Source organism: Pagrus major, chromosome 8 (assembly GCF_040436345.1).
Source record: "Pagrus major chromosome 8, Pma_NU_1.0".
Lineage (NCBI taxonomy): Eukaryota > Metazoa > Chordata > Actinopteri > Spariformes > Sparidae > Pagrus > Pagrus major.
The window spans coordinates 28,069,068-28,094,411 of NC_133222.1; the positions used below are offsets into that span (position 1 = coordinate 28,069,068).

General features: G+C 40.9%; 1 protein-coding gene across 1 annotated transcript; it reads left to right on the forward strand.

Annotated features, from left to right (window-relative positions):
• The first annotated feature begins 242 nt into the window (after positions 1–242).
• On the forward strand, positions 243–20,103 carry slc7a5 (solute carrier family 7 member 5). The gene is made up of 10 exons (XM_073472941.1): positions 243–1,042; positions 3,436–3,561; positions 12,357–12,462; positions 13,604–13,648; positions 13,749–13,872; positions 14,646–14,749; positions 14,938–15,034; positions 15,151–15,300; positions 18,318–18,495; positions 18,596–20,103. Exons 1-10 carry the CDS (start codon positions 463–465, stop codon positions 18,649–18,651), a joined length of 1,566 nt encoding a protein of 521 aa, XP_073329042.1. The 5' UTR covers positions 243–462; the 3' UTR covers positions 18,652–20,103.
• The last annotated feature ends 5,241 nt before the right edge of the window (positions 20,104–25,344 follow it).

Genomic DNA, 25,344 nt, shown 5'->3' on the forward strand with positions numbered 1-25,344 from the left:
TGCGGTATCATTGGTATTTCCCTGTCATTCAATGCAGAGGTGCGGCATTGTAGACCTGACTGAGGTCCGTCATGTGGTCCCTCGACCCCAGATCAGATGGGAGATGTGGGATGAGGACGTGCGTGCCGAAGAGAAGCACCGCCGCTAGAGGGCGACAAAGACAACTGATGCGGGCATTAGTAGGGAGACGCCGGTCTGAAAGCAGGGGCTGGCCTTGACGGAGGAGGGCCATCATGCCAATTTCCAGTTTCTTTGTAAGGGGATAGAGTAGAGAAACGAGAAAGCACGCTGCTCTGACTCAGACCAACAGACGCACCGCTCCTCGTGGCTGAGTCCGGCCGGCACCAGACCACAGCGGACACAGAGAGGAAGAACGGACCGGCGACTGAGGGAGAGAGGCGGCAAAGTGGGAAGCTTTGAGTGCCCCGAGTGAGGAAGAAGAAAGAGGAAACTAAGCCAACGATGTCGGGGTTAAAAAAGAGAAACTCAAATTCCTCCGCAGACAGAGAGGAGGACAAGCAAGTCACGGAAAGGATGCTGAACCCGGGCAGCGGCGGGGAGAAGACTGAGCAGACTGGAGCACTGCTAAGTGACGGCAGGAGCCCCAACAACGCCGTCGGAGGAGAGGACGGGGTCGCCCTGAAGAGGACCATCACCCTGATGAACGGCGTGGCCATCATCGTGGGCACCATCATTGGCTCGGGCATCTTCGTTACACCGACCGGCGTGGTGAAGGAGGCCGGCTCGGTGGGTCTGTCCCTGATAGTGTGGGCGGTGTGTGGGGTGTTCTCCACGGTGGGAGCCCTCTGCTACGCGGAGCTGGGGACCACCATCACCAAGTCCGGCGGAGACTATGCCTACATCCTGGAGGTGTACGGCTCCCTGCCGGCCTTCCTCAAACTCTGGATCGAGTTGCTCATCATCCGGCCGTCCTCGCAGTACATCGTCGCCTACGTGTTTGCCACCTACCTCCTCAAACCAATTTTCCCCGTGTGCCCGGTGCCGGAGGAAGGGGCCAAGCTCGTGGCCTGCCTCTGTATCCGTGAGTATCCGAGCCGGGCCATGCCGCCCAGGATGATGCAACTTTAGGCGTCGCAGTGCTGTTGTTGTGTGCTGAGGTGTGCGTGCTAGCGGCAGACGTGTATGAATTAAGATCCGCATCCTGTGTGTGTGTGTTTGTGTCAGCCTGTCAGAATGAGTGCACACCTGTGTGTCTGACGTGGCTCAGACAGGTGGGATGACCCACCGACTCAGCTCGCACTCTGAGTCGGTGGGTCAGTTTCCATGAACAGAGTCGGTGCGACATGTAAATGACCACGTGTGATGCCGGTGTGAGGCACACGCACATAACTACATGCTCATCCACGCGCTCAGCCTCAAACAGTGGTGAAAAATGTCGCGATATTACATCAGCTCAGGGATGAGGGAGGATGCTCGCGCGCATCACCAGCTAGTCTCATTCAGTGACGCCTTAAGAAACACTGGACATTTAATGTAGACTCTTTATACGCCTATTCTCATTTAAATATTAAATAAAATATAAAGGACTGAGTAATATGTAGAGATAAATAAGTAAAATCTTCAAAACTAAACAAAGAAACAGCTTTACCCCTTTAATTCTTTATTTAATTATCATAAGCAGTTGTCATTCTTAATTTTAGCTTAAATTTAGAGTGAGAGAGAATACCAGGCTATGAACTGAGATATTAATAAAAATGAAAGAATTTATGAATAATGTTTTGCATTGGTCGCTGTCCAGTCAAAACCACTTATCTCCAAAATGGCTAATTTCATGAGCTTAGAAAAACAGTTGTGTTTTCAGCTTTGTGTCAGTGCATTTATCACACGATTCAGTAACTTTGTAAATGGTTTGTTTGGCTTAAGAAATAGGAATATTGTCTCAACTCATAAAGGAGCACTCAAAATTTTTTTATCAAAAATTAACACCAAAATTTAGAGATACGTGGTTTTCAATGGTCAGGGCCACATTGTGTAAGATATTAAAATGCCAAAAATGTATAAATTATAAATTGGGCTGAATGTGATGAAAGGGTAACTAACATTTTGAATTCTGCTCAAAGTAGCCAGTTAAACCTCTACTTTAATGCTGTATTTAGGGTCAGTAAATGTATTTAGCCTGTTGATGTTAGCTTCACAGTTCAGTGTTAATTAAAAATGCCAATTTGAGTGCGTTTCACCTGACACACTGCCTTGTTTTGTATGGAGTCTTAACCAGATTAACTCTGGATTATTAGCTGCTTTAGCCTACTGGCACCAGTCACTGACTGTGCTGTTTGCTTCAAACGCCACTCACAACAGGTAGTTATTCCCCCATTTACTCCACGCACTCCTTCTCTATCTGAATACATGATTACACATGACATTGTGTATGCATATATATTAATATGTGCGTGTGTGATTGTACGTGTAACTCTGGCAGCACCTAATCTTCAGACTGTCTGAAGGCTTAAATCCTGACTGAGACCATATGACAAAGCCGTGGACCGTGAGCCTCGCTTATGTGTGTGTATGTGTGTGCGTGTCTTTCACTCGCTTAGGTATGTGTGTGCATGCCGGTGGTGTAGGCAGTGGGGTGGTCAGGGTCACTGTGGGGCTGAAAGCCAAATCTCCACACACACACGCACTAACTTACACATACATCACACACACACATTTGGATGTGAGATATTGTTTTACCAAACCCGTTTCTGTGGGAATTTGTGGAATTGAGATCAGTATATTTCTATGCAAGTTTGTCAGCTCACGTGCATAAGTTTGTGCGTACATATACACACGTATTTGCTGTAGTATTAGCCAGTTTTGTGTGTGCATGCCTGTATAAATTTTGATGCCAGTGTGTGCGTGTGTCTCCGTCGGTGTGTGTCCACCCTCTACTGTACTCAGACTCCCTCTCTTTGTCCTGGTCTCTTTAACACAGAGCCTCATTGTGCTCAGTCTTGTCTTTCTGTTGTGGCCCCGACCTGATTTAGGAGCTCTAAAGGGACCTGCTGCTTTAGTTAATCACTCTTAATGGGGTCCAGGGTTATGGGCCGCTTTAACAAACCCGTGTGTGTGTGTGTGTGTGCAGGAGGGGGTGGCTACCAGCACCAGAAAGAGGGAAAGGGTTCTTATTCTCTCAAGAATTTGTTTACCATCTCTGAATTCTTCTCCAGCAGTTCTTAAATTATGAAAATATTCGCGGCACAGTACCCAGCAGACAGAGTGAAGATTGAGGGGGTGTGTACAGCATGTATTGTAATTCTGTGTGTAAATTTTGAGTCAAGTAGAGTAAGGGGACGTTTCATGTGGTTAATGACAGGAAACAGTGAGGCACATCAAAGAGCTCATAAGTGTGCGGTCTCTCTCTCTTACACTCCGTCGTTGTCTCTCTCTCTCTCTCTCTCTCTCTCTCTCTCTCTCTCTCTCTCTCTGCAGTCTTGTTGACGTTTGTGAACTGCTACAGTGTGAAGGCGGCCACCAGAGTGCAGGACTTCTTCGCAGCGGCCAAGCTCCTGGCACTCATTCTCATCATCATCATCGGCTTCATCAAGATAGGCCAAGGTACTTTGCACAAGCACCAATTCCCTGACAGTAAATACACAGAAATACACAATCGCACACATTCACAATGTTCCTGTTAGTGGGGGTGTTTCAGTTTCCCCATCCAAGGGTCATGAATGTCTTTAATGTCTGCTTCCCTCAGTACAAGTGACACACCTTCCAGCAGTTAAAAACCATATGACCTACAGGATTTATACATCAGCACTACAATCAGATAAATTAATTAACAACTTGAGTAGAATCAGAGCCAGAATAAAAACTACTCACCTGCAGAATGATATTGTGATTATATGAGTGAAAAAATATATAATTCTATACGCTTTTGTTGTCTAAATTAATGATTTAGAAGAAAGCAAACAAATTAAAAATTAACAAAAAAATATTTACATTTTTTTGCACCTATATGATAAGTTTAGTTATAATACACTCATTGTTTTTGACATCAGTTTCATTATTTTATATGTTACTTTGCATTGCATTGTGATACATACCAATATAGGAAATATTAATATCAAACCTAAATATAATTTATTTTCTTTAGTGCAGATTTCTGATGCACTGGCAACATAATTATCCAGTTAATTAAATTAGTCAGTTATCAGCATTTTATCATAAAATCCTTACATCGAGTCTTGTATTGCATTGAATGAACAGACAGACCAAACCCTAGCTCTGCATAGGGCTTTTTTTCTTGTTTTTAGCATCCACCATAGTTTCTCCTATACACTTGGTGAAGTGAGGTATATTCAGTTGGTTGCAATCTGCAACCTCGCTGTAGAAGCCACTAAATCCTACACACTGGTCCTTTGAATAATACCACTGAAATAAGGCGTACTCCACATAAAATTCCTGTAAAAGAAATATATAGTTTACTATTTTAATCTTAAAACAATTGAGAATCAGGTCACATAAGTCATTACAATTTGAATCCAGATCACTTCAGTAGTTAAGTTAATGACATGTTGAAGGAATCAAAAAATCCCATTTGACAGCAGTTTGTAAAAAATAGCACAATGAAAGCTTTGGATTTGACATTAGCTTTTGGGAATTCTTACTCTTGACATGTTCAGTTTGGAAAATACACCCTGAAGGGTAAGTGCAGGTTGTTTGTTTATGTAACCTACAGTTGAACAACAGTTGGCTTAAAATACACGCATTAGCACAGCACACTCTGTACAGGTTCAGATAGGCCCCATGCCATCTTTAATGGTGCATGGTGTGCCACACGACCTGAAACAGGCAGTGGTTACTTTAACTTGAGCAGTTCTGTTTCAGAACAGACAAGCACACCCATGCTCTAATGGGGAAACCTTAACTGAAATATTTTCATTTCATCAGTTGCTCACTTAACACATAATAAGGATATCTGTTGGATTTTTTTGTTTTGCATGTGTTTCTGTAAGTCTTATTTAACCATGACAACAATAATCTCATACATTAAATTAAGGGCAATTGTTTTTTACGTATAAGACAACAATTTTTTTATAAAAATAATCCTGGATTCAAAGACAAATTAGCTCCAATTGAGGAGATTTTGTGTAATAGAGGAGGCTTTGATGGCATTTTCTTTCCCTGTTTGAAGCTTGGAACCTCAAGTTTATGTTGCGCAGTGTTTCTGTTGTGTCTGATCAAATTCCAGCATTGTAATCCCACTCTGTCTAAAGTTAATCTCAGCCAGCACTCACTGTTGTCTTTGTTCCATCCAAGCAGTGAATTTGTGGAAGCAGAGTAGCCGGTGTTTTGCTTCCTTCCAGTTGGGCCGAGGCCTCATTAAAGCCACAGGATGTTGTGAAGTGTAGCCAAAGACAGTAGGATGGCACACAAAAACCTGACAATGGCTCTTGAGAAGAAGGCAGCTCGTTTGCTTTGGAAATGTACTCATTAGTTACATGACGTCTGAGTCATACAGTCTGTTTGAACAGGCAGGAACTTGTATCCCATTCATTAAATGACACCCTTCCTATCTGTCTTAGCTTAATAATGTGCCTTCAGTAAACACTGCCCCCTAGAGGAAGACAGTGCAACCCTGAATTGAGACTTTAGGGCTCAGCGGGTTCATGTCATATAAATTAGACCACTATGGTTTGTGGTCCTTACTATTAAAGGTGACATAATACATTTTCCGCTTCCTTTCCAATGAAAAAAACACTTCCACCAGGTAACTGCAGGCTTTATACCCCACTGCTGGCTGTATCTGTGTGTGTGTGTGTGTGTGTGTGTGTGTGTGTGTGTGTCTGTGTGTCTGTGTGTCTGTGTGTGTGCTGCCAAATCCTGCTGTGCACCTATGGCTGCCTCTCTTCCTGTCTGTAGTGAAGCTGTTGGCTGCCTGTTATCCTCTGAGAGAGACACAGGGGCGAACTGAAATCAGTGGTACAGTAGATCAGTATTCAATGAGAGTGAATCTGTGCTTTGTTAGGAGAAGAATAATCGAGGGGGAAACCCACTTAAAAGAAAGTCAGCAAGCATGTGTGTTGCATGTGAATGAGTCAGTTTGAGACACAGACCAAGTCTTGCAGACTGAATATAATCACACAGCAAATAGTTACAGATTGGTAGATGGAAGCTGAGAGAGGGGCTCGTTTTGTCAGTGTTTTACTCCGTAAAGTGTTTAACAATTTGAGAGATGCTTTGATTAAAAAAAGTGAAATGTGAGTTTAAACTGAAGTGGAGCTCACACAGACTAAGGGGTGATTGTGGAAAGCAGCTGAGCACAGCAGTTACCTGTCTGCTCCCTCCAGCTATGTGTTGCCTCTTTCTGCTGCGCTGAGCTCCCCCATAACCCCTTTGACCTTACACCTGACATTAACCCTTGCTAAGCTTTGAAGCTCAGCTGTCTGGATAGTCTCAGTTTAACTCAAGCTGCAACACCAAACCTCCAGTTTTTAAGTTGGATGCATCTTAAACAGATGAAAACAGATGGAGCTGCATAGTATGCACACATGTATAGTGGGTGAACTGACAGACTGCTTGTTTGTGTGGAGGTTGGAGGTCACAGGTCTCAGATCAGCTGACTGGTGGGCAAACAAGACCTCAACAACACTGACTGGAATTGTTCAATAGCAGAACAGAAAGAGCTGGAACCAGAGGAGGAGGTCAGGAGCTGGGTTACAGCGAGGGAAGGTGGGGATTAAAGAGATCGAGAAAAGGAAAGAGTGTGGTTCCTCCAGACTTTCTTTTTTCTACTGGCAGAGATCAGTAGCAGGTTCCCCAGGGAGCAAAGAGAAAATTTAGCTTTGAGACAGACCTGCTTAAGAATACAGTATGTATGGAGCATTGTCCCATCAAATAAACTTTGACCTCTTGATAAAGGCAGGCTGATGATGCAGTAGTGTCTGTAGAGTTAGTTGGTAGTTGTTTCTATAACAAGTTAGTTCCTTGGGAAAGACAAAGTCGCCACGATGTCAGACAGAAAGGCCTATGGGTGGTATGGTGGGTGTGTGGATGTTATGATGATATCAAGCTCTTACTACACATTCTGTAATTCAGCAGTGTAACATGTGCTGCTGGTGATTGGCATCAAATAGAAAGTTGGACATATATTAACTTTTGACAAAATAATGATCCTTGAATTCATAGTCTTGCCTCCAAATATTAATGCAACACATAGTAAAGTAACAGTGAAGTATTTAATCCAGGAAAAAGTAAAATTTCTTCTTTTATTGAAAACATTTATATGTACCTCCATAGCTAAGGTCAGATGCCTTAGTACACCATTACAGTGGACAAATCTCATTGAGTGGTACAATAAGGATTAGTGCTGATTAGGTTTCTTAAGATCGCATTTGATTTACAAGCAGATTCACAGACCAGTGTGCTCAAGTTTTATCAGTTTAAGAAGTCCTGAGCTTTAGCCACATTCACTATAAAGAAAGTGACTTTTTGTTCATTTTCCTTAAATTGAATCCATCACTTTTTAAAATAGGTGCCAGAAATACACACCACTAGGGCTACATGGTATGAAAAACAATCCTACTGTGTTTATTTTGGCAGATATTGCGATTGCAATACATTTCCTGATTAGTGCAAATGATCATTTTTGGTTCACAATTTTCATTTTTACTGAAAGTCTATTTAAATCATGATGATGTGACACTTTGGGGTCTGTGGCCAAACAAACATGTTTTCTTACATCTTGAGAACAATATTTGTAGACCAGTGCATCTCTGCAGCACTAGAGTGCTTCATTATAACACTGTTTTGTCACACATATTACCTTTAGCAAAAACTTGCAGCTTCTTGTGATTTAAATATTGCATTTAGCCATATCGCAATTTCAATTATATTTCAATTAATTGCGCAGCCCTGTGCATCACTGTCCATCCCAAATCTGTAAGAGGAGCACACTTTATTCCTGTATGTCTAAACCCCAGAGTTACTGATAATTATTTCATGATGCTTTGCTAGTGTCATAACCTGGCTCATGACAAATATGGGAAACACACCATTTTCTAGGTTTAAATTAAGTAATTTGTTTAACAAAGATGACTGAAATGTATAGACAACCAGGGTTCACAAAACAATGGAATGTGAATGTCAGCAATATAGGGTGTACCTGCAATATAAGTGTGAGGTGAGCATTTTATAGCCTGAATGAGTGCTGAACAGTGCCTAGATTTATAATTTGGAACCACTTGGCCCAGATTAACAAACCATCCCGCTATTAACAAGTTACCCACACAGACAGTACTGGCTGGCAACAAGGGTCGTCACATTAGTAACTTTGGTTTTCAAAAATGTTCTTTTGTTTGTCTGCACTCAATCCTGACTGAATAACAAGCATGAGCCCTAACTGATCCCAGCTCTTTGTTCAGTAAAAGCAGGAAGTGTGTCGGTATCTCATTTTTCAAGCAAACTTAATCCACATAAATTGAATGCAAACCCTGCCTGTCTAATACCTGTTTAGGTTTGAGTGTAGCTGGAGCATGAACAGTAATTCTACTCATTTGTAATTCTAGTCCTTTACTAAGTGCTGTTTGAAAAGGGAGCTTTTCTAACATCATGTGTCGTCTCGTGGCATTCTTAAATCTTTAACACCAATCTATCCCTCATCGTGCTTCTAATAACTGTTTATCTTAGACAAGTCTGATTATATGGATTCAGACAAAGATGTGGCTGTGACTACATCAACAAACTCACCTGACAGGCTGTCTTCACTGCAGTTGGAGTGGATGTTGCTGATTATTTGGTCTGTTTTTAGATAACATACTTTTTATTCTTTAAACAGCCATGTGATCAAAGACAGGAGAGAGAGAGAGAGAGAGAGAAAGAACAATGTAACACAGGCTATATACCTGAGCTAAATAAATCATTTGGAGACTGGAGAAGTTGGGGAATTAGATCAATGGGTCATCTTTTGTTTTTTTTGCAAAGATTCTAGCAAGACAGCAGAAATGGAGATTTCAATTGCAGGGAGGCACCGTGATTAAGTTACTTGACATATAATAGAAAAGAGCTGACACTTAATAGCAGTGTCATAGAAGGGATCCTTGTATGAGTTATGTAAAACTGAGCATGTGAGCATAAACATCCAGTCTCTCATTTAATATGATCATGGAGAGATCTGTCTATTCTAGTCACCATGGTGATGTGAGTTTAGTAAAGATAAACCAAACTGACACCAGACACACTCTACTCTGCTCATCCTGATCCATCATACACTAGTGTTTTTATACTGTATTCACTGTGTGTGTGTGTGCGTGTGCATGGAGCTCTGTGGCTCATAAGGTCAGAGTCTGCTGGAGTCTCAGATTAGAGGACAATGTAATCTGATTAGCTGCAGTAAACCCTGCTTTCTCAATCTGACACCTGCCCACACTGTTTGTAGGTGAAGCGCTCACACAGACTGATCTCTTACTGACCGGCGGCCACGTAAACTTACCTCTGATTTACTTCAGTCTCATCTTGTCACAGTACAAGGATTTTCTTCTCTCCTTCTTAGTCTTTATCTATCTGATACTAACATGATTTATTTAAGAAAACATACGCAGTTACCCATTTTCTGACCTCATTTAAAAATCCTGGTTGACATCTTGAAATGGTTTTGCTCTGCTGTTTCACCCACAGCTCTGCCTGAGGTGTTCGTGAGTAAAAGGTGTGTGTTTATGCAGTGGGAGGGTTTCACAACAGAGGTCTTAACAAATAGCCCAAAACATGGTGAATTCCCTTCATGCCAGTTTTAAGAGTACTGCTAATTCATGTAATTCCTTTGCCTTTACCTGATCCACGGCCTCTTTAAATCTAATGTAAACTCAGTCACTGCACCCTCATAGCCAAAGATCTGTTGTTAAATTGAGCTTAATCACAAGAAAACCAGTTTCAAATTCACTATGTATGCCCTGACTGTTCTGATGAGAAGAAACATGGAGACTAACCCCTTTGTTACAGCTAGTATGAATTGGGGCCACAGGTAAGCCTTTAAATGGTTTCGTAAGTTCAGCCCAACCAATTACCATCTGTGCAGTGCACCAAACAACTTAAATTTGACAGTCACTTTTCTTATCCTTAAAACTGTACGTGTCATTTTCATTTATGTTCAGCTCAGATTATTTCCTCCATGGTATTCTCACTTTATTTCAGAGATGATTGTGACTCACAACTGAAAACAAAAGAGGGATATCATGAGGAGAACCTTGGTTTTGGGAGATTGTTTAAAAGTAAAGTTATTCTGTGGGGCACCCTGGTGGCTCACCTGGCCTGGGTTCAGTTCCAGCCTGTGGCCCTTTGCTTCATGTCTTCCCCTCGCTCTCTTCCCCCTCTCCTGTCTAAGTCTCATAAAGACCAAAAATAATCTTTTAAAAAGTATAATTTAAAAATCTTTATGAAATATGCTAATTAATTTCTCACAGAGAGTAAGATGAGAAGACTGATACCACTCTGCACTCCGCATGAAGGTACAGCTGTGAGCTGATTGGCATAGCTGAGCACAAGGGCTGGAAGCAGTGGGAAACGGCTAGCCTGGCTCACTCAGTGGTTAAAAAATCTGGCTTTCTAATCAAATTGTAGTTGTGACTTAAATTTGTGAACAAACAGAATTCACAAATGGCAATTTGTGGTTTTAGGTTAGGCTACTGGGTGGGGGATAAAATTGTTTGTCAGGACATAGTTGCGCCAGATATCTTTGACTAAAACCAATCGTTTTTTACATTTTACATTTCTATCCATGAAACAAACAGAGGTTAAAGGTGTCAGCTAGCAGTTTCCCCCTGCTTCCACTCTTTACACTAAGATAGGCTAATCAGCTCGCGGGGGTAGCTTCAAATGTATCGTTTATGGTATTGATATTCTTATCTGACTCTTGCGTTTTTCTCAAAATGTTGAACTATTTCTCAAAGGTATACGTTTTGTGGAATAAGAGGATATCAGACCAAACCAATTAGTAATTGCAGTCATTGTACTTTTTCATGCAAAAGTGTCCATTTAGTGCTTAAAATCCTTTTAATTCTGACCATTAAACCAGGTCTAATTGAAACTCACTAACTAGAAGTAGGAGCTAAGGTTGTCTGTCATTCAGTCTTTGTGCACCTTTGAGAGTGTGTGTTGCATGCATATTTTATTCTATGTGTGTGCTTGTGTGTCTCACTTTCACTGCCTGGCACTGGAATCATGTGACCAGCTGATTGCAACTCAGAGTGTTTCCTGACCAGTGAGGTGGAAAGTAATGGGAGGTAACAGGAGAATATATAAAGCAGAGTGTACGAGCAAATTTGACACAAAGTGGATTGAACGAAAGATCTAAGTTTTGAGTCCTTGTCATAAGAAAAAAATTGTTGATTGTCTGGGGAAAAAAATCAACAGCTGTTTTGATAAAAATGATTTTATTTTTTTTTATTTTTCAAAAATAATTTCATTCAGTGGTTGCAGTTTTTCTGCTTTTCTGTGGTTAATATCATCACAAATTGATTAAGGTGGGTTTTAGACTGTTTATCCTAACTGATAGAAAGATTTTGTTGCTTTTATGAGCAAGTTAAAACAACCATAAGGAACCTCAGCTATAGAAATGAGTTTAGACATGCTATAGACCAGGATCCAGAGACCCCCAGCACAGTTACCACCTCAGGCTGGTATACAGAGCAGGACTAACCAGGCAGGGTAACGGGGTCTTGGGGTGCTGTAGTCACATATCTGTCTGTTTGTTATGAGTCCAGTAATCGGGTGTTTCCCACGCTGCACAGCAGCTTAGGGCTAACCCTCCCAGTACCAACACTGCCCAGGGCTGTTGGTTTAGCAACCGTCGCTGTGTCTGAGAATGTGTGCCTGTTGTGGGGAGGAATGTGGTACAATATCCCCTCAAACCAGCATCAACCCGAAGGTCTGAAGAGGGGCTGTGACCTAAATGTCATAAATCCTCACAATGACTGGTTGATTCAATTACGATATTCCCTCAACTACTGGTTACCTCCTCTTGAGCAAGGCAATAAACCACCAACTTGCCCCTGAGTGTCTCTTCTTGTAGCCCCCCCTGACTGTCTGTTGTGTGATCCGTCCCTACCTCAGGTAAATCCACAGGACCGTGCCACAGTTAGGGTCGCTTATTGAACATCTCAGCATGTCTTAACTCCATTACATTCTGCAGTCCTACACTGATCCACATACTGAGACAGATTTAAGCTTTCCCCCCTCCAAAGGCTTTTTGTTGTGTGTTGGGCTCATACACATCATTGTTTCATTTATTGTTCCACATTTCAGGTTCATCAGACTGGCTGGTACTTGCCTCCAGAGCAGTAATTCAGACAGACGGATTTGGGCTTTTTTTTTTTTCTCTCATTTTAACCTAATTTTTTCTTCTTGTTCTCCAGGTGACACGGATGGTCTTCTTCCAGAAAATTCTTTCAAGGGGTCCAAATATGAGTTTGGCAGCATTGGCCTGGCGCTCTACAGCGGTCTGTTTGCCTATGGTGGCTGGTGAGTTAATACATCCACCTACCTGTGTGATCAGGTTGCAAGCCACTGTGCTGCCTGTTCATTATACAGTTTATCATTTAGGATCATCAGACAATATACATTGTATAGTTTCTAAGTGACCCCTCATGGTTGAGGGATGGAAATGAACCCATGGAACCATGCAGGGCTGGTTCCATGGGCCCCTGGGCCATTTTGGTGCCCTAGGCAAGGTTGGGATTTGGAGCAGGCCGCGTTTCACTGGTGGTAGGTGGCGTTCTGGATATGGTGCTGCTGCTGCTTGTTGCCTGACCTGCAGCTGTATTCAAACATACAGTACATCCATACTGTTACACCACTGCATTGAGTCTGTTGTGTCATATTTACTTCATATAAAGTAGACACTGTACAAATAAGCTTAATTAAATTGACATTTAATTAGTAACAAGGTTTAACCATTACATTCAGTAATAATAGAAATGACAACAACAATTAAAATAATAATAACACAGCAGTGTATCAGAGACCATAAATCATTTTCTGAACTTACAGTACATACTGTGGTGTAGATTGTAGATTAGAAGGCCCTTCTCTAGCAGCTACTGGAGGCTTCTGCAAAAAGTTCTTGAGTGCATCTGGACTATTATAGAGTAAATTATTACTGTACAAGCAAAAACATGTAGCTGTAGCCTGCACACTACTACTGGCACCTACTTGTGATTATGCATTAGTAGAATAAAAGAGGTTGCACTACAACTAAATAGTTACACATGGAACACCCTGGAACCATGTATTATTACTTTGGACCAAAAAATTATGTTAATCAATTACATTACCTTATCATCAAGATAAGACTCCACCTAATGTCCATTAATTATGTTATTGAGTTGTCACCAAGCCTACTTCCTAGATTCTAACTAGATTGTGAATTCATCCCTGGGGATCAATAACATCACTGCGTTTCTTTTCTTTTCACTGTAACAAATTGCAGTCTATGTCGAAATAAAGTAGAATTGCTTTGTGTTTGGGAAATTCACCTTACAGTATTTGTTATCCTTTTCCTTTTAGAGATTAACACATAACAGTTTTAATTGTACAGTAAGCATAATATATGTTTTGCTACAAAACGTTATATATAATTGTTCATATTCTCTTTTGCTCACAGGAATTACTTGAATTTTGTCACTGAGGAGATGATTGAGCCTTACAAGTGAGTATGACTGAGTGACTTGTATGCTTTTATGATAAAATACAGAGGATTGATTGAAAATCTGTGGTTGTAACTGAGAATGTTTGTGTATCTTTCTCAGAAACCTTCCTCGTGCCATCATCATCTCTCTGCCCATAGTGACAGCAGTGTATGTTCTGACCAACCTGGCTTATTTCACCACCCTATCCCCTGAGAAGATGCTGGGCTCGGAGGCTGTGGCTGTGGTGAGTGCACACACTTTGAGCTACTTTCTTTGTATGAACAGTGACACATTATTTACTTTTTAATAACCTGTAATCACAGACCAAAAAATCATAAAAGTGTTCCTGGTACATCATTGATCAGTTGCCTAAATCATAGCTTTGGCCTGATCACAGTATTCAAAGTGTCAACATTTCACATCAGTCAGCATATTTCAGTGGAATTGTGTCTGCAGAGGTGAAACAAAGCCATACCAATTCACAAGGTCAAATTCACTTTGGTGAACTTAAACAAGCAAATTTCTGCCGCTGACCAAAATCAAACCAGTGCTGCCCTTTGTGTAAACGGCAAGATAGAGTTCAAAATGCAGGAAGCTATCGTAGCTTATCACACCATCTACTTTTATTTATCCCTCCCTTGTCAGAGTATAAAGTACTCTACAGAAGAGCAATATTTTGCACACAGTGGTACAAATGTGTCTGTTGAATAAACTGTGTAAGCTTATTTCCTATTTGCGACTGAGCTTAAAAGCATGTCACACTAACTGACAGCTAGCTCGGAAATTTCGTAACTGATTATTGAGTAAGATAGCACACAATCTTGACGACAAAATGCCAGGTGCAGAAAATGGCCAGTACAACATGGCCCTGCCAGTAGTCCCCACTCCACGAGCCCCTTGCACCGCCTGTTTAGTATCACTGAATTTCCCCATCACTTTTGATGTGACTGGACCTAATTTGCTACTTTACTTGAGTTCTTATCACATCTGTACTCTCTGTGTGTGATTTTCCTGCAGGATTTTGGTAACGTTCACCTGGGTCCAATGGCATGGATCATCCCCGTGTTTGTAGGTCTGTCCTGCTTTGGATCAGTCAATGGCTCTCTGTTTACATCATCCAGGTAATACACTGACACACACTGCAAATTTAAAACATGTCCAGAAACATTTAAACATATGTAGACTAACCAGGTTTAGAGAAACAGTGAGCGCTGCACAAACATCTAGAATCTTGTTGTGAGAACATAATACATCCGTTGGAATCATTTATCTGTTCATGCTCAGCATCATGTCTGTACTTCCCTTTCAGGTTATTCTTTGTGGGTTCCCGGGAGGGTCACCTTCCCAGTCTGCTGTCAATGATCCACCCCAGCCTGCTTACCCCACTGCCTTCACTAATATTCACTGTATGTACCCTTATTGTCTAATTCATTGCACACTAAAACAGACAGTATGTTGAGCTTCAGTATGTGTAACACCACAACAATTGCACGCCTAACTGCTTCTGTCTCACTCTCTACAGTGCTTCATGACACTGCTCTACGCCTTCTCCAATGACATCTTCTCCGTCATAAACTTCTTCAGCTTCTTCAACTGGCTCTGCATCGCCATGGCGATTGTCGGGATGATGTGGCTCCGCTATAAGAAGCCAGAGCTGGAGCGGCCAATCAAGGTGAGCCGAGCCTAATGCACTCAGCCAATCTGAACCAGAAACAAGAGAAAAATCAGTACAGGTACATGGATAAGGCTCGCTGTTTTTGTTTGTTTTGTGCTCCCTGACTTTTGTGATCATGGACAGACGAACACAGAAGGCTAAAGACAGCTAGACATGAAAGTCTCACTTGGACTTTGTCACCATCTACTCCCACTTGAGTTAGCTTTGGCAGCAGGAAATGTTTCTTTTTTGTCTCATGCGACCAACAAAGATCCATTCAGCAGAGCTCAGATGAATAGAGACTGATCGCAGATTAACGGACAGAAGAGAAGCTGGATGCTTGTCAGCTGGTGTCGAGGCCTGTGGGGTAATAGCGAGTGTGTATGTGTGTGTGTGTGTGTACAAGAGGAAGAGCGCTATTCTTTCTGAAACCAGTTGCTGCAGGACTCCCCAGCACACAGAAGTCCATTGTGCAGTGTTTGTACTTTGTCTGAATGTGAGTGTGTGAACTTTCACGTGTGATGCTGTACATGTGTGAATCCCTGATTAGAGCCTGATTAGAGCCTGATGCCCGCCCTGACTACTCATCCGCCCGCTGGAAGGCGTTGTGTATTGGTCAGAGGCAGAGTCTATTGGGTCGGTGAAGTGAGAGAGGCAGATAGATCTGTTAGCCCAGCACTCTGTGTGTGCGTGTGTGCGACTAAGTGAAGGGACAGTGGTGGCACTGTCTGTCTGCTGACCTCCATTTCTCTCTTTCCCTCTCCTACTCTATTTCTCTCTCCTTTCTTTGTCTGTCACATTCCTGCTGTTCAACAGATTTGGAGCAGAACTGCCAGTGAATCACACAATTACTAATGAATCTTTTTGAAGAGAATCTGGACATCTGGGATCTTGTAGAGTCATGACATCTTCAGTTCACATTCAGTCTATAGCCAGAAGTGTGTGGTCACCTGACCGTACCTCTCATAAGTGATTGTTGGAGGCATTCATATGCCGCTATAACAGCCGCCACTCTTCTGAGAGGGCTCTCCACTTGGTTTTGGACGTGGCTGCAAGGATCTGCGCCCATTTAGCATGCGCCCACAAGCGCATTAGTTGGGTTCAATACTGATGTCGGGTTATAAGGCCTGGCTCGCAGTTAGCGTTCAAGTTCAACCAGAATGAATGGGGTTGAGGTCAAGTTCTTCTTCACCAAACTCAGAAAGCCATTTCTTTGTGGCCCTTGCTTTGTGGACAAAGGCGTTGTCATGGTGACACAGAAAGGGCCTTTCCAAACTGTTGCCACAAAGCTGGAAGCACGCTGTTTTCTCAGATATCATTGTATGCTGTAGCAAAAAAATGTACCTTCATTATGGCTGAGGAGGTCCTGTCCTAATCAAGAAAAACAGCCTTAGACCAAAAGTGCATTCACTAATGATGTGTAATCACCAACTCTTCACTCCCCTTCATTTTGGTGCCTTTCAGCTGATTGTTTTGGTTCACTCTTATTGTATATTTTTTGGTGTAATGTGCATTGTCAGCCTCAAACAGCAGAAGGAGAAAGTTAGCAACTAGCTCATGAGCATAGTGGAGCATTTAGCAGCTTAAGAGTCGGATGTTTCTCTCAGGAGTTGGTGGAGACCAAAAACAGAGCAAAAGGGAGCGTGAATATTAGACTTGTATTCATCAGGTGGTCAGAAACATGACACTAAATGAATACAATGTGGTTCATGCTGCTGTGAGGCTTTTGACCCACTGATCCACTTGATGTATACCTATACTGGTTCACTATCATCCTCTACTAGGGGAACTATATTGTAGTTGCACTTTGCTCCAGACTTAAATCAGAATCAGAATCAGAAATACTTTATTGATCCCCGAGGGGAAATTGCTTGCGTTATAGCTGCTCCCATCCAAAGTCCAGAAATATGCAGGGAAAAAAATAAATAAATAAATACAATTTTAAAAAAAATAAAAACGGTAAAGGTCCAGTGTGTAGGATTTAGGGGTTGAAATGGAAAAACAGTCTCAGCAGGAATGGAATATAATGTTCATCGTCCTACAAAGGTACTGGGTCCTCAGTCTGCCATGTTGCAACGCCACATTTCTACAGTAGCCCAGAACAGACAAACCAAACACTGACTCTAGGGAAGGGCTTTTGTATATTTATTGTTTTGATCTGCCACCGTAGCGGAGGGTGAGAAGAGGTTGCAATCTGAAACGTCCCCACTAAAATGCTACTAAATCATACACACTGGTCCTTTTAATATAATCACACACTTTTTTGAAGTTACTAAACTGTTAGAAAGACAACTAGAAAGAGCTGTAGATTTTCTTTTGTTTAGTTTTGCATGTTTTTTATGTTTGTAGGTAGTGTTTTGTTTCCAACAGCGCTAAATAAACAACCTTTGATTATGTACTTATTTGCACTCCAAATAACTTTTTTTAGAGACTTGGGTTGGGTGTGGTCTTAAGTTGCTCTGACATCTCACTACAGTGTTTTGAGGCAAAGATGATACTGTGTCAACGGAGAACTGAACAGAAAGTCATTTGGACCTGCTTCAGTAATGAGACTAGTTTATTAAGAGAGAAATTAAAATGTACAAGGGAGTGGACAGCTACATGGGTTGAAAAATCCCTTTAATGGTACTGTAACTATTATTCACTTTCTTGCCAAGTTGGATTAAAAGATTGATACCACTCTCATGTCTACAGCTAAATATAAAGCTACAGCCAGCAGCTGATTAGCTTAGCTTAGCATTGAGACAGGGGTAAACTGGCTCCGTCAACAGTTGCCAAAATTCAGTGATGAGCACCTCTAAAGCTCACTGATTAGCACACATCTTGTTTGATTAATCTGCACAAAAATAGAAACGTGAAAACAACATCTCATGGTTTTACTGGGGATAATGTGCCCTATAGTCACTGGGAGTGACTAAGCTTTATTCCCAAAATGACGAATTATCCCTTTGAGAGAGGGGCGCTGTAGATCTCTGCACTTTATCTGATGATCTTTCAGAGTGTCTGTTAAAAATCCTCCTATCTTCTCTCTGCAGGTGAATATTCTGCTGCCAGTGAGCTTCGTGCTGGCCTGCCTCTTCCTCATCATCGTCTCCTTCTGGAAGACTCCAAAGGAATGTGCCATCGGCTTCGGAATCATCGCCACCGGTGTTCCCGTGTACTTAATCGGTGTGTGGTGGAAGAGCAAACCCCAGTGGCTACAACAGGGAATCTGTGAGTACAGCACCTGTCTCTGCTCATGATTGAGCTTCTGAAACTGCTGTTTCACTTGACATTGTGTATAATCATCAATCGTGTGTGTGTGTGTTTGCAGTCTCCACCACAGCCCTCTGTCAAAAGATGATGGAGGTGGTGCCTCAGGAGTCCTAAAAGCCAGTGGCCAATTGGGTTGCACCAACAGTGACCTCTGAGCTCTGACATCACAGCTGATGAAGCCTGACCTCTGTTGACCCCTCTCACATCACTCCTTCTCTCTTACACACAGACACAGACACAGACACACACACACCCTGTCTGCTGGGTGTTGATAAGGACCTGATGAAGACAGAAACGTGCAGGCGTTAGCGGCCTTTAACTCTTTTTCTCTTGTTTCTTATGTTGCTGACATTTTTGGGTTGTTACCTGTATTTGAGTATGAACTATTTTTAGTCACTAACTATCCTTTGTAGGCTGTTATGACTTGTTGTTTATTACGATGCATTTCAATGAATTGTTTTTATTTGTGAATAAGTTGATGTTAAATATCCTCCCTCATCAGATCACTGTTGTGTTTATCAAGCTGTGCCTTATGTGGCAAATGAAGATTTACCTGTCAGCTGTGGTAGTAGTTGTCGATGATGTCTGAGACTGCGGTCAGCCTTGGCACTGAGCTGTAAATAGCTGTAAACAGCTGTAAACAGCTGTCAACAGCTGTAAAGAGAGCTCTCTCTTGAGTCTAAAACCTTTGCATCCAGGAACTTTTTTGTTAAAATCCCTCAAGCATGGACTTTTCATCTCCTGAAACCAACTTTTGCTTCCAAGTAAAAGTAAAAGTTAAAAGATGAGTTTTGTCAGATATTCATGAAGGAATGCTTTGGGCCTGCAGTCATTACAACTCTCGCACTTTTAGCTAAAGTCTTGTGCTCTCTGTGTTGTTGCTCTTTGGTCGACGTTGCAGCACCACTCAGTATCTGTTGTCTGTTGAGTTTTAACCCTGACCTCTGTTTATGTGACCCAGTGTGGTTTGAAAGCTGCTCTAGGAAGAGGTTTCTGTTTATTGATTTTGACTGTTGACTGAAATGTCCTTTCACATGAAGACATGTCAACATGTGTATAAGTCAACTGACTTATACACATGCAGGTGGGTAGTCAGTATATTGAGCTTACTCATCTGGCTAATGGGAACCCTCAGAGGGAGGAGGAAGAACTATAGGGAGATGTTAAAATGTCATATTTTTGGTCAAAGCCTACTTGCATTACATATTTATTTCAAACATATTACATACCAGCCATGGTGGTAAACTCTACTGCTGATCACCTCACAGGATTTCTGGGAATTGAAGTTTACCATTAAAGTGCATTAGTCTTTAAATCAATAGTGTGGTCAGATGAACCAAGGTGCATATACCAGAACTCAAAAGTGTATGAAGACAATAAGTGAAAAGTAAGTCAAAATTCAAAGTATGCGCCATTTTCCTGCTGTTGATTATTTTTTGGGTCAGCGACTTCGTTATTAGTGGGGATCAATATCTCCTCATACTGAGCCCAGCTCACAGAATGCCATTTAAACTCATCACACTGAGTGTTTTCAGACACAATGTTTCAAACTGAACACTAAAATAAAGGCGTGTAACTGTACACACAGTGTCAGGTTAGAGCAAGGGTTTGTTTGTGCGCATGTTGAAGGGGGAGGGAACTGTCTACATTCGAGGTTCAGTCACTTTCAAACAGTTTTTGTTTTTCAGTCACTGGTGATATTTCTGTGTAAACATCTCACTGTTCAATACTTAGATTTTCTGTCACATTATATTGTATTTTAGTGTGTGTGTGTGTGTGTGTTTTTGGGAGTCCTTAATGTGTGGGTGGAAGCAGGTTGGGGTAAGAGGTCAAAGATAATACAGAGAGAGATGTTAGAGAGGGAATGAGGAGATTTATTTTTTGTTTTTTGGGGGGTTTTTTTAAGAGGGGGAGGAAGGAGCAGAAGGAGCACATTTTCAGATCACATTATGAACTGCTAGTTTTTGTTTTTCATCCTCATTTTTTGTTTTTACTTGTCCACACACAGCCACAGTTAATTCTGTATTATTAACGTTGACCCTCCTCCCACCAACGGACCAAAAGTTCCACGTTACTGTGGCAGCGTTGTTTCCGTAGAGACTGTGTGAGCGCTCTAGAGGGGGCAGAGTCGTTGCCGGTGGATGCAGGAGGGGTTAATGTGTAATGTGTAATATGTTTTAGAGGTAGATCCTTTCTAACACTCCAGCCATCGCACAAAGCCGATGGGGAAACTAACCTGAATAGGACTTTAGAAATTTTATTTATTTATTTTTAGGAAACTTTGTTGTCTATTGTTATTAGTCCTTCTAATTTGTTTACAGGGCATTTTGTGGAAAGTGCTTTACAAATAAATCTTGAGGTTTTTTTTTTCCACTCGTGTTCTGTTGTGTTTGGTTTTGGTCTATGTGTCGTCTCATCTGTTCTCCTTTATTCATTTATTTTTTATTTTATTTTTGTATGGCTAAATGCCAACTATAATCATAGCATAATCAGCAAATACCAAAAAATATAAATCATGGGGATGCTTTTGAATATGGTTTATTTTAAGTTGGAGCTGCTTGGCTTGACTTTGAAGTTCCACTTTTACAGAGCTTTATAGCATCTTTTAGCTCATTGTTTAGGTTTGTATGGCCGTACATGTACAACATACAGTTTTGGTTCAGCTTAGGTCAGGGCTGTCATCCTCCTTGTTTTTTGCTAAAAAGCTCTGAGAAACCCACTGTACACTACTGGACCAGTACCTAACATCAGACAGACAAGGTAGCAACTAGCTGCTGAACAAGTCCAGATATTTTCTTCAGGAGCAGATCTAAAAGTAGAGTGATTAGAAACGCAACTCTAAATGAATGCTTATATTGTGTCTGCTACAAGGGTAGACAAACAATTTTTTGGCAACATTTTAGCCTTAACAGCTTTACAAGCTGATTAAACCTGTGTCAATGTGTTGAATATAGCTTGTTGCACTACCCCCAAGTGGCCAGAATAATTAATGCAGGTTGGAGAAGGTGAAAACCTTTTCAAATTTACAACTTGTCCTTGATTTCACGTTCTCTGTGTGTACAAAAAAGGATGCAGATTCTTGTTTTTGATTGGGATAAATAGAAATATACAATGACTGCATTAAAATTAAGGACATCTTAATATTGAGTTTTATATCATTGTTCTCCAAGAGTAAAAACTTTATCTCCAACTTCCTTTTTGGAGGGTGACAAACTGTCAAAACTCCTGTCCTTAAACTCAGAAAATTCACCATATTCTTCTGGGGGCTATCTTAATTATTCTCTTAGCTGCTTTTGACCAAGTTGATAAACTTTATCTTATTGGACTGCCTCAAGCATGTTGTTGCCATTCAGGGACTGGCCCTCCTCCTACATCCAAGACCAGTCGGCCTCTGTCAGAATTGGGACTTTGTGTTCTTCCTCTGTTCCCATCTCGTGCAGAGTATCACAAGGTTCCGTTTTAGGTCCTATTTTATTCTCATTTTGACTTCTTCCTTTAGGGTATGTTTTCAGAAAATATAATACTCCTATCATTTCTATGCAGACGACTCCCAGCTATACCTCCCGCTCAAACCATGTGATCCATGCAGTGTTTATTCTCTTTAAATTGTATTGAGGATGTAAAATCCTGGATGGCAAAAAGCTTCCTTAAGCTGAACCAGAGCAAAATTAAGGTCCTGATTTCCAGTCCTGCAGACAGTTCTGCATCCATTATCAATGCTGGGCCTCTTTCATCAAATTTAAAGTCCTGTGTAAAAAATCTTGGTGTTTTCTTTGATTCTGGTTTAAAATTTTATAAACAAATCAACTCAAGATTCTTCTTCTGAAGATTCTTGCTCGACGTACGTAAATGTGCTCTCTAAATAAACATGCCTTGCCTCAGCTAAGTTAATAAACAAAATCATGAATAGTCTGGACCCACTTCACCAGGGATCTCTGTAATATTTTGTACCTCTGGTGTACATTTTATTCTGAAAACCTCAGCATGATTTGTTACTTTGTTACGTTAGTGAACAGGCACAATGAAAGACAGTGCTAATCCACTGAATAACAATTTGAACTCGCTGTTCCATAAACAACTGGACCTTTTCCATGTAACAGACTCATTAACTGATGTCAAAAGCTGCACCACACGAACAAGGCATTGAAACAATAGCGGCTAAATAATTTCCTCTTGACCGGTGCCAAAACCAATACTCTGTCTAGTGCTTCGTGAAACCTGCTTTGTACTGTGTAGCAGCACTAGTAGATTCAGTTTGTGTGTTTCCTCTTTCTTTCCCGATGCTCTCTCCAGTATTTTCATTAGCATTGTGGAAAATCTGAAATGAGAGAAAATGTGACCTACTTTTGAACCTTTGTTAACATGTCACACCCCTCTCTCACCTGCATCCTGCCCGACTCCTTACTCTTGATTGTCCCTTAAAGGCAAATAGCAACAAAAATGTAAAAAGCAAATATTTTTTAATTGTTCTAAAAGCAGTGGCGCCCCTAAGGTGGGGCCAGGGGGCCCATTGCCCCCTGAATATAATTGTTGGCTGTCTTTGCGAAAAAACACCCCTTCCCCTAGTGAGTTGCATATGCATAATATGCTTCTCAGTAATGAGAACAAAATGCATTTATCTAATGTTAAATACATTACGTACTATTTATTTACAGTAACCTTTGGTGGCCAAGCCAAGATTTCAGTGGCCCCTTCTGGCCCCCCCTACAAAAAATTGTGGGGCCGCCCCTGTCTAAAAAGCCTTACTTACTTCCTTACATTACTTCTCTTGTTCCCAGAATTCTATATTTAGGTGTTTTTTTTACAGTATTGAGATTTATTTTTGAAAAGCTTGGGTGATTAAAATCGATTTTGTTCTTGTCGATTGATAGTTTAAAGTTATTTTTCTACGTGGAATTATGACTTTTTCAAATCACTGCCTGTAAAAAAAAGCCTTAATTTATCGTTCTGTAGTGTCTAGACTTAGCACCAACTCCACCTGGAAAATTACTGTGATCTTTACTGAGCCTGGTACCTACTAAACATTATATTTTGCCTTTGTGCCTGTGTTAAACTGCCTCTCGTCTTGCTCTGTAGCCTCTACAACACAGACAGGAAGGATGAGCGTCTGAGTGGTCTTGCTGTTAAAGAGGTAGCAATGGGTGTCTGTTGAGCGCTTTCCTGATCTTCGTCAGGCCTTACTCTGCCTTCTCATGCTCTCCTCACACTCATCCTCAGTCATTTAGTGTTCCAGTTTCCATCAAAGTCTTGCAGGCAGTCGGAAATTCCTGTTTCCCACTCGTGTTCCCACTTGTAGGTCACAGCTGAATGGATGTGGAATGCCAACGTCTCATCGATGAATTGTGCAACTTGCATAACGTCTAAACAGGTTCCTTGGTTGAGGTTTAATTTCAGACAGTTAACAAATAAACAAAAAACAGTCAAATTACAATTTAAAATGATTTCCCAACATTCATTGTTAGTTGAATAGACACTAAGCTGGATTGAAAATGTGATGAGAGCATGAGAACGAACAACATTCATCCACTGTACTGCTGCTGCTCTTCCTTTCCTCCTGATATTTGTATGACTTTGTAAATTTCTTGTTTTTATTCTGCAGAATGAAAAATAAAGACAGAACAAAATAAAAGCAAACTCTGTTTCTCTCATAACATCTACTAAAGTTTTGCCAATGTCAACTTAACCTTTAAAATTTTAAACACAATCAACAGCAGTGGTTAAAAAAGTATTCAGTTCCTTTACTTAACTAAAAGTACCAATACGGCAATGTAAAAATACTTAATTACAAGTAAAAGTCCTGCATGAGACATTCTACTGAAGTAAAAGCAGCAAAATGTAGCTACAATATTAAAGTAAAAGCACCGGTTTGTCTCTGACTTATTCATTATAATGTTGGACATCATGGGATTATTAACGCTATTAAAGAATTAATGTTTAAGCAGCATGTTAATGTTTGGACTGCTGGCTTGTGGAGTTATTAATTCTTCTTTGTATAAGGTTCAATACACAGGGACACCAGGTAAGAACAACAGGTAAGAGAGAAAAAAAAGGTTCTAATACACTAGTCTGTTCAGAATTTTTCTCAAATCTCTGATTTATGGGACCAAATACTGGATCATTTGAACATTTATTAACATGAAATGATGTGAGAAGTTTAGAGGGGGAAATTACTATTTGGTAGAGCTCGTAGACTTCTGAAATGTGACCACGGCCACACTGCTTTTTGTAAGACATCAGAAGCCAACAGAAACGGTTGGAAACCGTTAACATTGTCTTGTATTGTTATATTATCCATTGTGTAAAATCTTCATCTTAAAAGTAACTAGTAACTTAAGCTGACAAATAAATGTAGTGTAGCAGAAAGTACAAATTTTTCCCTTTTAAATGTGGAGTATAAATCAGATCTATAAGTAGCATAAAATCAAAATACTCAAGTAAAGAACAGGTTAGTAAGGATAAAATGATAAAATGAATCAACACTTCTTTGGCTCTGATGCAGCATGCACTCTGTAAAGTAACTAGTAACTAAAGTAATGAAATGAATGTAGTGGTGTAAAAAGTACAATATCTGCCTTTAAAATGTAGAGGAGTAGAAGTGTAAAGTAGCAGGAAATGGAAATACTCGAGTAAAATACAAGTAGCTCAAAAATGTACTGAAGTACAGTGCTTGAGAAAATGTACTTAGTTACTTTCCACCACTGATAATCAAACTGTTTAATTGGTGTTTAAAGGGGCTCTACGTAACAATTTGTAGTAATTTGAATGTATTAATCCCTTTTTTATTGGCCAAATGTGAGCAGAGACCTT

What these genes read in the sequence shown, in the direction of transcription:
- slc7a5 (XM_073472941.1), top strand. Translation starts at nt 463, where the DNA reads ATGTCGGGGTTAAAAAAGAGAAACTCAAATTCCTCCGCAGACAGAGAG. An exon ending in GCTCGGAGGCTGTGGCTGTG is followed by an intron (nt 13,873 to 14,645) that starts GTGAGTGCACAC and finishes ATTTTCCTGCAG; the next exon opens with GATTTTGGTAACGTTCACCT. An exon ending in TCTCTGTTTACATCATCCAG is followed by an intron (nt 14,750 to 14,937) that starts GTAATACACTGA and finishes CTTCCCTTTCAG; the next exon opens with GTTATTCTTTGTGGGTTCCC.